The sequence below is a fragment of the Labeo rohita genome, chromosome 18 (assembly GCF_022985175.1).
Source record: "Labeo rohita strain BAU-BD-2019 chromosome 18, IGBB_LRoh.1.0, whole genome shotgun sequence".
NCBI classification, from domain to species: Eukaryota; Metazoa; Chordata; class Actinopteri; order Cypriniformes; family Cyprinidae; genus Labeo; species Labeo rohita.
This window is the reverse complement of record NC_066886.1, coordinates 8,984,112-9,001,518: the sequence shown is the minus strand read 5'-3', so window position 1 is coordinate 9,001,518 and position 17,407 is coordinate 8,984,112. Positions and strand designations below refer to the sequence as shown.

The window sequence follows — 17,407 nt, the reverse complement described above, 5'->3', positions numbered from 1 at the left end:
AACTTCTAGTGTTTCATCCATGTGCTTCTAAAGGAAATATCATCATACTGTGCACATTATGCGAGAATGGGACAAACCATTCCTTTTTGAGGGGGGATATTCTATTGGGTAACTTAGTTGACAATGGTTTTTCGGACACAAATAAAAGTTATATCACAATAAACACTTATTATTTTTGAAGCGCACACCCAAATGTCTTGATAACCTAATCTGACTGAAGGGAAAACTATTAAATTAATTTATATTTAAAGTAATTTTCATGCTTTAAGCAGATGAGCAACTTTACAAAATCGGACAGCTGAATACCAGGGATGTATGTGATATGAACATCATTTTTGAATGAAAGATATGGCTTTTTTTAACATAGTAGTGTGATTGGGAAAAATATGTGTACTAGAAAATTAAGCATCTGGGCTTTATATTGATGAAAATATATTAAAAATATACTTCACGGACATGAGATGTACCCACAATTATAGAATGACCCATATTTACAGAATAAAATCAGCAATCCAGTATCTTTTTATGTGGTAACTTTAATAGTAATTGCATATGTTGGTCTTTTTATTGTATCAACCGTATACCCACTGTAAAAAATTTTCATCAGTGTCAACCTAAAAACGTAATTTCAGCAGCTGCCTTAAAATTTGAAAGTGCAAGTCATTTCAACTCACAAGTTAAATCAACTTAAAAGTACAAAACATTTTAACTCATTTTCTTGTAGTGAGTTAAAATTACTTGTAGTTTTAAGTTGATTTAACTTAAAATTTTAAGGCAGCTGCTGAAGTTTTTAAGTTGAAACTGGTGAAAACATTTTACGATGCTGGAATCTATTCTCCCTTAAAACTCTAAAAGTAAAAGCATATTTCATGACACTTCTGCATTAAATCAACTTAAAGGTACAAGACATTTTAACTAATTTAATTGAAATTAGTTAAAATGACTTGTAGTTTTAAGTTCACTTAACTTAAAAAACTGGTGAAAACTTCTAAATCTCCATTATAACTCGAAGACTAAAAGCATATTTCATGACACTTCTCCGTTAAGCAATCTGGTTCTTCTTCCTTTGGTCCGCAGACAGGCTTTAAACAAACAAGCAAAGTTAAAGTGGTGGGAAGTACAGTAACAGCTTTATTAAATTAGTGCAAAAGACAGACATAACTCATTCACCACGTCATCTTTTTCTTTGCATTTTCAGAACTTATGGGGTCTTCCACACAAACCCACACACGCGTTTTGTTTTGTTTTTCATCTGTTATCTTTTTCTGTCTCTCTTTTTTGTTGTCTTCTTCTCACAAGCGCAAAAAAAAAAAATAAAGAACCACTGAATCAACAGCCTTCCCTGGCCTCTTTGACTTTGACCCAAGGGGAGAGGGAGAAAAATAAAATAAACGCTGTACCATCAGAACAAGAATCACAAGACAGATTCGCTCTCTGTCTGCAAATCGCTCTCCAGACTCAAGAACCACACTCTAAACAAGAGCTCGCACATGAAAAAAGAGGGAAAAACATCAATGGCATTAGAAATAGTCCCTAAAATTTAGCAAAAACATACAGTTTTTTTTTTTTTCTTGTGAGGGGTCATTAAAGAATAAGCGATCAAAGTACATAAGTTAATTAATATATTTGTACATTGGTAAAAAATAAAATATATATAGTGTACATTTCCCCCCATCATTTCACACATTACTATAAAGATATATTGTGTTCCACTCCATAACAACTAATGCAATTGAACCAAAAAACAAAAATAAAAGACGCAAGAGACGCTTTTTTTTTTTAGACTCTGAAGGCTTCTGGCTACCACCCTGCCCTAAGAAAACACAACCACTGCTGACTAAAGAGGCCTTGTGTCCTTCCCTTACATTAGTAAACAAGATCAAATACAGTAGTCTTTAACCAGAGGAAACTAAAGTACATCGAAATGTCCCGTCGCTTTGCCCCAATCCAATATATCTTTGTCCAGTGAGAGAGAGAGTTCGAGCATCGAGGCGGTGCCGTCCGTGATGTATTCCAGAGGTATGAGAAGACAGGAAGTGCAGGGGAAGGAGGGAGAGGACAGAGGGACAGTTCCTGGTGAAAAGGTAGAGGTGCACTGGTTGGGGATAGAGAGAGACAATGGTGAAGAGGAGGAGAGCAAAAATGAAGGATGCAAAGTGTCTTTTGGGGGTGAGGTCTTCTCTCTGCGTGTGGAGAAGAGAAGAAGGTTTTCTTCAGTGTTGCAAAAGAACCTACAGAAAGATCGGCGGAATTTACAAGCCTGAGAAAGAGAAAAGAGAAAAGAAGAAACGTGAAAACAGTGATTAAACACCATCTGTGGTGGTAATAAACTTTTTAGAGTTTATTTGTGACCCACAAAACCAGTCATAAGGGTAATTTTTCTGAAAATGAGATCTATACTTCATCTAAAGCTGAAAAAATAAGCTTTCCATTGATGAATGGTTTGTTAGAATAGGACAATATTTGGTTGAGATACAACAGTTTGAAAAACTGGAATCTGAGGATGCAAACAAATCTAAATACTGAGAAAATCGCCTGTAAAGTTGTCCAAATGAAGTTCTTAGCAATGCATATTACTAATCAAAAATTAAGTTTTCATGTATTTACAGTAGGAAATTTACAAAATATCTTCATGGAACATGATCTTTACTTACAAATGTATAATTTTGACCCATACAATGTATTTTTGGCTATTTCTACAAATATACCCGTGCTACTTGAGACTGGTTTTTGGGTCCAGGGTGACATTTATGCAATGCATGTACAGTATAAAAGCATGATAACATGATAAACCACAACAAAGCATTGGATTAACAATAATAATAATCAATTATAAACAAAACGCCACTCTTATTGAAGATCTAGGATCCAAGCTTTTTATTTTTGCCTTCACTTTCCTTCCTAAGTGCACTCCACGCCGCCATCGTCGTAAAATATGATTAAAATGTAACTTTGAAAAATGCAAGGTCTAATTTCGCAAGACTTGAGCGAAATGAATTGGCCCGCGGATCTCAGAAATTCAACAGCGATCGAACCGTGCCAGAGTGCCAGATCCGATGTGAGGGAATATTAAATGCAGGCAAGACTATTGATTTTTTTTTTTTCTTTTGCTGCTTGTTGTTTCTTTCTACCAGATACGTTTGTACAGCTTGGTCCTAAATGGCAGTGGAAGGAAAATAAGTCTTGAACGGCACTTAAGAGCGCGGCCGAGGTTGCTTCGTTCCACAAATGCCATTTGCAAATTATAATGAGACTCCAGCCTCGTTTATTCATGTGCCGAGAGCCCGAAACGCATCCAGGTAATGCTCTCCCCCTTAGGCGGACGAGTGTTAGCCTGAAACATCAAAATATACAACTGAATCAATTCACCTCACCACTTTCACATGCAATAAAGTCAAGCGAGGAGTGGATAAAAATCCTCACTGCTCTCATCTCTCCGTCTTCCTAAGGGGAAAACACAAGTAAGTGTGCAGGGAACGCGCAATACAGGCTGCAAGACGAAAGTGTGTTTGATCTAATTACCGTCAGCCTGATTGGAGGAAAGTGGTTGTGGCAGCAGTCAGCTGCAGTTGAAACAAGGCACAATAACATTTGAACCCTGCGGTGCTTTGGTCAGATAGAAATACAGTCCTCTGTTTCCCCCCGGTACACAAGTTACTCATGATGGGCTTCAAGTTTACAGCCAAGTATGGAGCAATAATTTATTATTAAAAGATACTCTGTAAATGTTTTCTTAGCCTCACAGTTGTTCAAACCTGTATGACTTCAAGCCTGTATGAATTCTACTTTGGAAAACAAAAGAACAGATTTTAAAAATTGTCTAACTTTTTTCTTTCTGGGGTCAAATGTTGTTTTGGACCCCACTGACTTGTATTGTACACACTCTTAAAAAATAAAAGTCCCAGTTAAGGAATAAGGGTCTTACTAGTGAAACAATCTTCTTGAAACATCTTCTAAAAATACTTTTAAACCAAAAATGCTCGTCTTGCACTAGTTCTGCGATGCGCGTCTACGACTTCATGCATTATGTAATAATGTTGGAAAGGTCATGTTGGAACATTCTTTGTCTGTGTACTCTGGTTCAAAAAGGTATGGTAGGGCATCCAAAAAGCATCCAACATTGTTGTACTTTTTCTGGTAAAGGCCATTTGACTTTCTTTGCACATTCGCTAAACACTGGGCCGGTATTTCCGCATGACTACGTAATGCGTGAAGTCGAGCTAGTGCAAGATGAGCATTTGTGGTTAAAAAAGTATATACATTTTTATTTTTTACAAAATGGCCAATCCTTTTGCTAAATACAGACACTTATTCCTCGGCTGGGATCGTGTAGTGCCTTTTAAAGCTCCATTGAAACTGCAATTTGGACCTTCAACCCATTGATCCCCATTGAAGTCCACCATACACAGAAACACCCTAGAATGTTTTCCTCAAAACCCTTAATTTCTTTTTGACTAAAGAAAGAAAGACATGAACATCTTGGATGATATGGGGGTGAGTATATTATCAGGAAATTTTAATTCTGGAGTGAACTAATCCTTTAAGATTAAGGGTTCTGAAAACCTGCTTGAGTATTAGAAACATAAACTGTAACTTAGCAAGCGGCATTAAATATTCCTTTCACGCTTAAAAATTCATTAACACGAAGAGGTTACGCTTTATCTGCCAGGTGCATTGCGGATGGCACGTCAAAACAAGTGGCTTGAAGAGCCAGTAAACGGGTCGATGCTGTGGAAATTTCTCTTCCCCTCGAGACAGGCCACATCAGTACCCAGAGTGGATTAAAGAGTAAAAGCGCCCATCTTGGCAGAAAAGGGGATTTAAACTTCACTGGGTCCAGACTCAGGCTTATTTCCCTGTTTGTGGATTAATTATATTTTACCCCTGTTGGGCATCTTTCATCAGATTAAAGGGCGGTTTTAAAGGTCTGTTGAGTATATCACCACTCTTCATTTGACCAGAAATATCACGTTAGCAACATACTCCAAATTGCCGTCTCATATGCAATTTTCAATTACAGCAATTATTAATTAAACTAGGACTGACATTTTCAATTTCATTTTTATGTGCTTACAGGCTAGACTACCTTACTGTTTATTAACCTTGGAGACTTTAAATATATGAAAACAAAAAAGGTAGATGCTGTTTACACTAAACAGTGGTAGAAACTTATTTATCAATTAACCATCCTGGTTAAACTAAGTGCAACCTGCAAATACTGACAGATGCAATTCACACAAAGTGTAAACAGAAGTAATATACTATGACTTTTTTCTCACAATTGCATGATATAACTCACAGTTGTGAAAGTCATAATTCTGAGAAATAGTCATCTCCCAATTCAGACTTTTGCTCATCTCACAATTCTGACTTTATAACATGCAATTACAAGTTCATATCCCACAGTTCTGATTTTACATCTCAGTATTTTGACTTTATAACTCACAGTTGCTTAAATCACACAAACTTGAGAAAAAACGTCACATTTGCAAGATATACATTTGTAATTCCGAGAAAAAAGTCAGAATTCTGAGTTTATATCTTGAAGTTCTGACTTTGTTTCTCAAAATTGCTAACTATTTCTCACAACTGAGTTTATATCACACTATTTTGAGAAAAAGCGTCAGAATTGCAAGTTTATCTTAAGCAATTCTGAGAAAAAAGTATGAATTCTAAGTTTATATCTGTCAGTTCTGAGTTTCTCAAAATTGCAACTTTATTTCTTGCAAATGTGAGTTTATATCAAAATTTTAAAGAAAAAGTCAGAATTGTAAATTTATTTCACACAATTCTGAAAAAAGTCAGAATTCTGAGTTTTTGTATCTCGCAATTCTGACTTCATTTCTCAAAACTGCAACTCATTTCTCTCAACTGCAAGTTTATATCACACAACTTCGAGAAAAAAAGTCAGAATTGAAAGTTTATATTAGGCAGTTCTGAGAAAAAGTCTGAATTCTAAGTTTATATCTTGCAGTTCTGACTTCGTTTCTCAAAACTGAAACTTTATTTCTCGCAAATTTGAGTTTGTTACAAAATTTAAGAAAAAGTCAGAATTGCAAGTTTATGTCACACAATTTTGAGAAAAAATCAGAATTCTGAGTTTATATATATCTCACAATTCTGACAAGCAATTCTGAGAAAAAAGTCAGTATTCCGAATTTATATCTTGCAATGCTGACTTAATTTTTAAAAACTGCAACTTTATTGCAAAAATCGCAACTAATTTATATCACAAAATTTTGAGAAAAAGTCAGAATTTCAAGTTTATATTATGCAGTTCTGAGAAAAAAAGTCAGAATTGTAAGATCTTAACTTGCAATTGCGAGAACAAAGAGTCAGAATTATGAGATGGTAGAGAGTCGTAATTACCTTTTTTTATTTATTGGCAAAATTTGTATTTATTTTTTTCTTTTCACAATACTGTTTGAGATCTGTAAAGTTTGGGCTTGGTAAGATTTTATAAAATGCTTTTGAAAAGCCTATGTTTACCAAGTCAACTTTTATTTGATCTAAAATGTAGTAAAAACAGTAACATTATGAAAAACGATTACAATTTAAAATTTCTATTTTAATATTTTAAAATGTATTTCTTTTTCCTGTGATGGTAAAGCTGAATCAGCAGCCATTACTCCAGTCTTCAGTGTCACATGATCCTTCAGAAATCATTCAGATTTCCTACTCAAGAAACATTTCTTTTTATCAATGTTAAAAATCCACAATAGTTTTTTCCCAAGGATTTTTTAATGAATAGAAAGTTCAAAAGAACAGAAAGTGTTTGAAACAGAACTCTTTTGTAACATTAGAAATGTATTTACTGTGTCCTTGCTATATAAAAATGTTCATTTCATTCATAAAAAAGAAAAAAAAATATCTGACCCCAAAGGAGTGATCCCTGAAGTGTAGTTTCTACACCAGTCCTACAGGGGGCAGTATGGTCATCTTGGCATTGTTTGACCCTTGTCTGTTCAACATGTGCTCTTAACAGTCTCCTCTGTGATCTGATCTTGAGCTCAATTGTCACATCAAGGCATATTTTGTCAGTGGAAAACATAATTTGGTCTCTCTTGGCATTTGTATCAGAATCCAGCCTGATCTTGTGCTGAAAATGCTGTGTTTTTCTCCCTCTTAACCATTAACATCACCAGTGTAATCAGCCGCACAATTCAATGATGCCACGTTTTCGCAGGACAAACAAAATCAATGGACTCAAAGGGCAAATCAGCACATAAGGTGATGTTTGGCAAACTGTCATCTGAAACAGTCACAACAGCTCCTGTGGGATCGAACACGTCAAGACTAATGAGCGCGTGTGAGACGGTGCCACTCGTGCCCCCCGTGATCTGCCGTGGCACATACAGGTATCTGGTGCAGGACTTGGGAACCTTAATAGGGGTCTAAAGAGCAAGAAACTTGTGTTGGTTCACAGAGGATCTGCTTTTGTTCTCCCAGAGGCTTCCATACATTATTTAAGAGGCCACAAATGCAAGTTCACTGGAGTCCTTTATTCTTGAGAATGGAAAAAGAACAGAGAGTATGGATTTTTTTTCAGACCATGGAGCAGGAGGTTAGCAACATGGAAGCTAAAAATACACATACGCACTCACAAAACTTTACAGTAAGATCCCCACTGAGTATGATTCTTCTTTTTAAACATTTTAAAAATTAAAAGCCTTTCACACCAAATGTGAAACAAATCACAGCTAACTCAGCCAATGTTTTAACACACACTTATTCCATTAAAACCTAATTCAATTACATTTCAGTTGGTTTATTTTTGGTTATTAAGCTTAAGATTACAGTTTGAAAATCAAAATAAATATTAACTAACAAGAGGGTAGTTGACAAATAGCATTTCAGTTTTTTTTTAATTTTCCAAAATGCAGGCTAACATTTATATAATTTATATTTATGTATACAGACTACAGATAACATTTATTTACTTATTTGTAATCAAGGCTTCACTAGCTATTTTTAAATGGACCGTTCAGCCAAAAACATATATTTCATATCCTTCAAACATTTGTGAAAATGTTTACAGAATTATCATTTTTGGATAAACGATTTCTTTAAATGGTCCTGCGTTGACATTTTTAAACTATACATGGGTCATTCTATAATTGTGGGTACATCTCATGTCCGTGAAGTATATTTTTAATATACTTTCATCAATATAAAGCCCTGATGCTTACTTTTCTAGTACACAATTATATTTTTACCAAACAGACTACTATATGTTGAAAAAGGCATATCTTTTGTTCAAAAATGATGTTCATATCACATACAACCCTGGTATTCAGCTGTCCGATTTTGTAAAGTTGCTCATCTGCATTTAATTTCATAATTTTGCCTTCAGTTATACTAGGCTATCAAGACATTTGGGTGTGCGCTTCAAAATAATAAGTGTTTATTGTGATATAACTTGTTTTATTTGTGTCCAAAAAACCATTGTCAACTAAGTTACTCACTAGAAACATCCCTCAAAAAGGAATGGTTTGTCCCATTCTTGCATAATTTATACAGTGTGATGATATTTCCTCTAGAAGCACATTAATGAAACACTAGAAGTTATGTTCTCTCTCTTTCCCCTAATATTGGTTAAACTAGCAAACCTGTCAAGAGTGGATTAATTGCCTGTCAACAGTGTTACACAAGTATTATTCCTGCAAATTTTACAAGACAAGACAATTTAACTAAAACTTATGTTTTGTTTCTGAAAATATATTTCTAAGCATACCATATGCTCAGTAGTTCTACGCTTCCATGCATAGTATAGGCCAAAAATGCTAAAAATGTCAACTAAGTTACCTGTCAACTGTGTTACCCAGAAAAGGTAGCAAACATAGATGGTATTTTATGCCTTTATTTACATATCACTTTATACAATATAGATTGTTTCAAAGCAGCTATGTAAGGTCATGTTTGGGTTTTTGGGAAAAAGGAAAACTTCTTTCTTCACATTGTCAAATTCTAAATGTACCCCTAATTATAGAATAACCCACATGCATAATATTCATTAAAAAAGCCAATTTGTGGCAACTAAGCATAGACAGACAAAACAGGTGTGCCATCAGGCTTCATCGAAGTGTCACATTGCAAGACATCATCAACTTATCAAGTATTTAATGTCAGCTACCTGTTAAAAATGTGATGGTGCAAACTAACGAACTACATGACATTAATGCATATGTGTGTGTGAATATGTGTCTCCTGTAGGGGAGACAGATGAAGCGAATTCGGTTTAATCTTTTGGCCATTTCTCTCTCGCAGCGCTCCATCACTGAGCTTCTGGGCTTATCTGCCTGTTCTCAGCGCTCTCTCTCAGCAGGGGTCAGGGTTCATTAAGGTGATAAGGAAATTGAAGTCAGACACTCTTTCCCTCCCACTCGATCAGTGTGTGACATAGTGGTGTGTCTCGAGTGTCTTCCTGCACAACAGTGAAACACATTCCTTACAGGAGTCATTAGTGTACGAGTAGTGCGGCTCTGAGACCGGCATGCACCAGCTCTGTGTCATGTCACATGAGAAATAAACACGTGCACACACTTTTAGATTGCCTGTTATAATGGATCACTACCTGAATGTGGAAAACAAACATATACTGCACACTCTTGTGTATGTGGTTTATGGGGACTCTCCATAGGTGTAATGGATTTATAAAACTGTATTTTCTATCACTCTACCCCAACACTACACCTAAACCTAGCCCTCACAGGAAAATATTGGCAAATTTTGAATTTTATAAAACTTAATTTAGTATGTTTTTTTAAGCCTTTTGGTTTATGGAAACACAGGAAGTGTAATCATAAACCATGTTTACATTGTAGTACCTTTGTTATTATACACATTTGTGTCCTTATAAACCATGTGACCCTGGACCACAAAACCAGTCATAAGTTGCATGGGTATATTTGTAGCAGTAGCCAACAATACACTGTATGGGTCAAAATGATCAATTTTTCTTTTATGCCAGAAATCATTAGGATAGTAAGTAAAGATCATGTTCCATGAAGATATTTTGTAAATTTTCTACCGTTAATATATCAAAACTTAATGTTTGATTAGTAACATGCATTGCTAAGAACTTCATTTGGACAACTTTAAAGGTGATTTTTTGCACCCTCAGATTCCAGATATTCAAACAGTTGTATCTTGGACAAATACTGTCCTATCCCAGGGATGCCGAATGTTGGTCCTGGAGAGCCGCAGCCCTGCATAGTTTTGCTTCAGCCCTAATCAAACGCACCTGAACAAGCTAATCAAGGTCTGAAGGGTTACTAGAAAGCTACAGGCAGGTGAGTTTTAATTAGGGTTGGAGCTGAACTCTGCAGGGCTGCGGCTCTCCAGGACCGGAGTTCGCCACCCCTGTCCTATCCTAACGAAACCATACATTAATGGAAAGCTTATTTATTCACTCATTTCATAAAATTGACCATTATAACTGGTATTGTGGTCCAGGGTCACATATAGCAGAACACACGCAGAACCTGATTTTACCAAGTGTGACATGTTCCTGGATCAACATCTTTGTTGACCCTGGAACAACATTGATTTGAAAAACCAGTTTATAGTTTTTGTGAAGTTTAGGCTTAAAATCAGTGTTTGGTGCATCAGTGTCATTCATGTATCATTTTCTCTGATTTTAGAGATTACTCATGGGTAAGGTTTGGTTTAGGTGTAGGGATTTTGTCAAGACTAAATTAAAAATGTTGGTCCAGGGTCAACAAAATATGTTGACCTAGGAACACATCTAACTTAGCAAAATCAGGATGTGCCAGAACACACACAAAATCTACAGTGGGGTTGAAATCCTAACCCTAATTCCAAATTATTTAATCATCATAATTAAACTGAAAAGTTAAAAAGATACGAATTTTGAATGTCTTAGTGATTTGTTGCCCTTTTGGTTTAATAAAAGCAGCAATCAAGCTGCATGAACATCTTGGAGAAATTTTAGTAAAACCTAACGAGATAATCCAAAGAAAATCTTGCGCTTTAACTGAAGAAAATATAGAAATTTGTATTAGATGATCAGTATCACAATTTTTCTGTTTGATTAGTAAACAAAAATCAGTGAAGAATCATAAGAATTTGTCATTTGTTTTACATTATAAAATTTGTCAAATATCTAAAACATCCAGTTAATGTTAAAAAATAAAAATAAAATAAAATAATATGAATGAATAAATTAATTAAACCAAATCCCATATTTTTAATGTGGACTTTTAAATCACACTGTACAGTATGTTAAAATCAGAATATTTAGTTCCTGAATATTACTTCATATTAAGGGAACCGTTCACACACACAAAAAAGAGAATTTGAAAACTGAAACTGAAAATGACCTCACTCTCAAGCCATCTAAGATATAGATATTTCTGTCTGTTATTTGGCATAGATTTGGAGAAATTCAGCATTACATTACTTGAATGGGTACCATCAGAACAATAAACAAATTAATCATTAAAACATTTCAAAACAAATATATCAGTGAACTGGTATTTTGGCCAAAAGTGATGGTTTAAAGTTAAAATGCCTTGGTGATAATTTATTACAAACATGCAGCTTTTTTTACTCCACAAGATGTTAAATGAAAGACTGGAGTCAAGTGGATTACTTGTGGATTATTGTGATGTTTTTATTAGCTGTTTGGACTCTGATGGCACCCATTCACTCTAGAAGATCCATTTGTGAGTAATTTAATGCACATGTGTTCTGATGAAGAAAGAAACTAATTTTGGATGGTCTGAGGGTGAATACATCTTCAGCAAATTTTCATTTTTGTTTGTTTGTTTGTTTGGATGGATGGAAGGAAGAAAGCAATTTTTTAAATTGTGGGGCATAAAAATACATATGTGACCTTGGACCACAAAACCAGTCATAAGGTTAATTTTCTTTACCCTTATGAGATACATCACAAACACAATAAATAAGCTAATGGTTTGTTAGGATAGAACCATATTTGGCAGAGATACAACTATTTGAAAATCTGGAATTTGAGGGTACAAAAAATCTAAATGCTGAGAAAATCGCCTTTAAAGTTGTCCAAATAAAGATCTCAAGTTTTGATATATTTACAGTAGGAAATGTACAAAATATCTTCATGGAACATGATCTTAATATCCTAAAGATTTTTGGCATAAAAGAAAAATCGATAATTTTCACCCATACAATGTATTTTTGGCTATTGCTACAAATACCCCCGTGCTACTTAAGACTGGTTTTGTGGTTCAGGGCCACACATACACTAACAAATCATTGAGAAATTGTTGATAATTTATTTCTCAACCATTATGTGCTAAAATTGTGCCAGAAGCTGTATTTTCCCCCCAGAAATCCTAATTTGGGTAAACCAGCATGGCATTATACAGTACATGTCAATGTTTTCCAGGGCAGTAGCAAATAATCCCATCATTTCAGCCTATTAACATTCACAGATTCAGCATTCACACCAACACAACAATTGTTACCAGAGGGAGAAAGTAAAAATGGTGCCTAAAACTATAAAATGAAGCCATATGATGATATGAAACATAACAAATGGGGTAGAATCTGCGGAAAACTGCTAAGAAAGAATGAAAATGTCATTATAATAATAATGTTTTCTATATATAGAAAAGCAATATTTCAGCACATTTAGTACCAGATACTAAATTATTTGAATAAGATGCAGCTTTAGCTTTGACACAGCTTGAGAAAATGGGGCAATTTTAGTGAATTCCCCACCAAATTTAAATCATATGAAACCAAAAATGAGGTGAAAATATGGGTATCTGAATGATAATATACGCAGAGAGATAACACAAACAAGAAGTGATTGGGGGAGAGAAACTCTGGAGAAGATCTGCCACCATGTTTCATGCAGATCTGGAAACACTGGCACCAAAGTGCCACAAATCACAGATGGATCTGACTCTTATCCAAACCGGGCCTTGGGCGAGGAACCCAGCTATAGAAAATCTCACAGCAGAACATCCCTTCTGAACAGAGTGAAAAACTCAGATTTATTTTTCCTCTGTTTTCCATTTTAGAATGGCTGTATAGAGTTCCATTATGTTCCAGCCCCTCTAAAGGAATGAATTATTAATGTTATTGCCGGGAGAAAGAGTCGCCAGGGGGCCGTGTGCAGGTTTAGATGGGAGATTAACTGTGGGACAAACATATAATATACTTTGACACACACACCCCGAGAAGCCCAAGACCTGCTGTAAAGCAACCTTTAATCAGTGCATATTACTTTAAATGCTTCTATGTGTCTCTAGCGGCTGCACTAGTGGCCCTACACATGCTGTAAATCTAGCCTGATATGGATCAACTCTTAATGCAGTTCCAGGCTTTACCACAGTAAACAGATACGGGGTCACGGCAGACATTCTGGAAGAGAAGCCAATTTCCTGTCAAACTGTACAGCAAAGTATACAGGGTGTTCATCATAAGCACTAACACTGAGGTAAAGTAGCAACACGAAAGCTGGAGAATTCCCAAAACTGAAGGTCAAGGGTATACTGCAAGAAACTATTTGTAATCAATATCCTAGTTCAGTTTTACAGTAAACAATATCTAAACATCAACATATACTCTATACACACACCACACACATTTATAGTTATATATTTTGAATTTTGAGTTATAATTGTGAATATATAAATATAAATACAATCTAAATATAAAGAATAACGTTTTGATTTTTAATTCATAAATGTAATTCTGAATATATAGCTATACGTATGTATTTTTAATGTTTTTTTAAAGAATTCTCTGCTCACCAAGCCTGCATTTATTTGATGCAAAAAATAGCAAAAGCACTAATACTGTAAAATATTTTTACTATTTAATTTAATAACTGTTTGAATATTTTAAAATGTTATTTATTCCTGTGCACAAAGCTAAATTTTCAGTCTCATTACAGTCTTCAGTGTCACATGATCCTTCAGAAATCATTCTAATATGCTGATTTGCTGTTCAAGAAACTATTAATAATAATAATAATAATAATAATATATAATCACTATTTAAAACAGTTGAGTACATTTTTCCGGATTCTTTGATTAATAGAAAGATCCAAAGATCAGCATTTATCTGAAATAAAAAGCTTTTGTAACATTATACACTATACCATTTTTAGGAAAAACGTTATAGAAATTAATACTTCATACTTTTATTTAGCAAGGACACTTTAAATTGATCAAAAGTGATGATAAAGACATTTATAATTAAAATAAAAAATTCTACTCAGCTGCTTTCAGCATAATAATAATAATAAATGTTTTTTGAGCAGCAAATCAGAATATTAGAATGATTTCTGAAGGAATGTGACTGGGTAATGATGCTAAAAATTCAGATTTGAAATCACAAAAATAAATTACATTTCAAAATATATTAAAATAGAAAACAGTTATTTTAAATAGTAAAAATATTTCAGTTTCAGTTTCAGTTTTTGTTGTACTTTGGATCAAATAAATGCAGGCCTGGAGAGCAGAAGAGACTCAGAAATATAGAAAAACATAAAAAATCTTACTGTTCAAAAACTTTTGACTGGTAGTGAATATATGTATATATGCACAAGAGAATCTACAGTATATATGTACAACAGAATGTGTCTCATAGATGTGGCACATGAACAAACTAGTTAAATAAGAGAGATTCTGCAAGCAGCATGTGAACTGGACTCTAGCAATACCTGAATCCAAACAGGTTTAAAATACTTTAAATGCCCAGAGTCCTGCAAAAGGTCCGTTAAGATGCACCGCTGATGCCTAGAACGGACGAGGTTCCAAATTTAAGGATTAAGAGATTTTCGTACAATAATAAACTCTGCAGAGTTCTAACTTTCTTTATATGTTTTTGCTGTCGGGCAGAATCGTGGCTCTGGAACACTTGCAATATTTATTCACACTTTATTAGAAACCATGAAATATGCAACATCTATTGAACTTTAAAACTCCACATTAAGCAAATCACCTTGAATTTCCAGCATTCTGATAAGATGGGTCAGGGGTGCATTTGAGTGTCATAAGGGATACTTACAGAGAATGGAGAGCAGAACCAGGCCGAGCAGTAGCAAGAGGTTTGTTTGGATCGAGCCGGCACGGCTGCAGTCCATTCTGTTCTTCTTACAGGTGCACACTTGAACTTTCAGTTCTGTGTTGTTGGATATTGGAGGGACCCCAGAGTCGGTCAGAACCAGTGGCAGGTTGTAGTTCGCCTTTTTCAGACTATGCAGCAACATGATCTGGGAGTGAGTATCTGAAAACCATCAGAAAAAAAACTTAAAGCATCATTCTAAATGCTTTACATGTCAGTAAACTCTACACGAGACTATAAACCAATCAACCTCAAATCACGTCTCCGGTTTTCTCTTATTCTCTCTCTCTCTCTCTGTATGACAACATCTGCCACTGATTCTCTTCTCAAACAGCTGACAGATGTCAGGAGATTCACATGCCTTTTTTATATTTGAGTGTGTGCTCTCAGAAGAGCTTGGTAATCGAGAGTCTGCTAAAATAAACCCCGAATACACTCAGATATTTTAATTTTCATCTTTGTCTATGGTGGTCAGGTGCTGGTTTAGCTGGTAGGCCACACTCTTAAAGTCCACTGAAGTCTATGTGCTGACGTAACTACAACTGAAACATATTAAGAAGTCCCGCCCCCTTTTTTAAATAGCCAGTAGAATTTTGTTTATAAATGCCACTGAGCTTGGTAAAGCCGCATTTGACTGCGTATGACAGCCACAATCTCATCCATATCGCTATGAAATAAAGTATTCGGTGTAGAATTCAAATAGGTCTGATAAGTTTTGTACGAAAAAAGACTTCTTTTGCCCCAATGGAAAACATATTAACACTGAATCGCTTCAGTGTTTATGTATAGTGTAAGGGGCGGGACGCTATGGATTCTAGAAAGCATTTGAATGGACAGAAAGTTTAATGAGAAGCTGAAGTGCAGGGTGATGTCATTAAAATCATGTATCCATAATTGTGGAAGTTAGAGACTGTAAGGTTTAAATGCTTGCATCTTGTAAATGCAAATTTTGTCATTGATTTGGAGCACACTAGCTTTTAGATAACCTTTAGGCGAATATATTTATACTAAAAGCCATAGAACTTCAATTTTGATTTCATGTGGACTTTAAAAATAAAGAACAGTAAAGAACATCTATGGTAAAATGGAACATATAGAAAGGTTCTTTAGAGTGGAAAAAGGTTCTTTAGGTTATTCGAATGTTCTTTACACTAAGAAATAAAAAATGTTCTTTTAACTGACCACTGAAACAGGGTTGCTAGGTCTGCAAAACAAAACCCTCCCAACTGCCAATCAAAACTAGCCTAGTCATGTTTTTCACAGCTGTCTCCTCCATCAAAATAACATTTTAACCCACAGACAAAACAACAACCTGTGGCAACAGTGTAAAAGTAGCCCAATTTTGTGGGAAAACATCAAGACTGGGCAACACTGCACTGTAAGTTTCTTTGGGGAACTCAAATGTTTCTTCTATGGCATCACTGTGAAAAACTCCTTTTCAGACCTTTATTTTTAAGAGTTTACCACAGTATTGACCCTAGGAATGCCAATGTTCAGTCATTTTCATGACTGAATGTCATGATCTCAGTCAATTTTTCACTTTAGTACTATTTCTAAAAGAATTTTCATGATTGATTGTCATTACAATTAATGATCAATTAAATTCACACAACGTTTGCAGCTTAATTAATTAATTTATACAGAATTCTAGTAATTTATGCCTGTATACACAGCATTTACACCACCTAATCGCATTTTTACCCACCACGCTTGTGCTGAAATTGATTAATCAACAATAAATCAATTACGCTTAATTATATTAAGGTAAACTTTTCCTTTAGTGAAAGCACCTTTTGCATTTCCTCAGACTGGCACTTGAAAAAGCCGGCATGTGTTCAACCGTGGGTCAGCGGCTGTTTCTGTCCCATCTGAGAATTAACTTACCATTGATCCTGGAAATTTTCCATGTTTTCTCCAGTCCTGGCTGTTTGCCAAGCTCGATCTTGAAAGGATCTGTATTAGGATGGATGTCCTTGTCTCGTCCCCCGATCACCACCACATTCATGTCTTTAGCGTCCTCGCACACGCGGGCCACGGAGGGGAAGACGTAGGGGGCATTGTCGTTCTCGTCCTCCAGAGTGATTATCAGCGTACCCGTCCCCGAGGCGGGTGGATTGCCTAGTGAGATAAAAGGAATAAAGTTAAAAAAGAATAAAGTAAGACAGGACTGGCAGTTTTCGTAGTTTTAGTATTACAGTGTTTAGATATTTTAAATTTTAATTTGAAGTTTTATTAATTTTGTTATGTGCTATTGCCATTTTTATTAGCATTTGTAGCATGCCTATTTAGGTTTAATTTTAATTTATTGTAGTTTTAGTGATTAATA

At 35.1% G+C, this 17,407-nt stretch overlaps 1 protein-coding gene across 1 annotated transcript in view; it reads right to left on the bottom strand.

The window, feature by feature from the left end:
- Positions 1-1,113: 1,113 nt before the first annotated feature.
- Positions 1,114-17,407, bottom strand: part of cdh13 (cadherin 13, H-cadherin (heart)) — a 394,548-nt gene continuing 378,254 nt past the window's right edge. The window contains exons 12-14 of the mRNA XM_051135516.1: positions 16,966-17,199; positions 15,025-15,243; positions 1,114-2,260 (exon numbers count right to left, since the gene is read on the bottom strand). Coding sequence (XP_050991473.1) covers positions 2,253-2,260; positions 15,025-15,243; positions 16,966-17,199 — 461 coding nt within the window. The 3' untranslated portion in view covers positions 1,114-2,252. The remainder of the gene's footprint in view (positions 2,261-15,024; positions 15,244-16,965; positions 17,200-17,407) is intronic.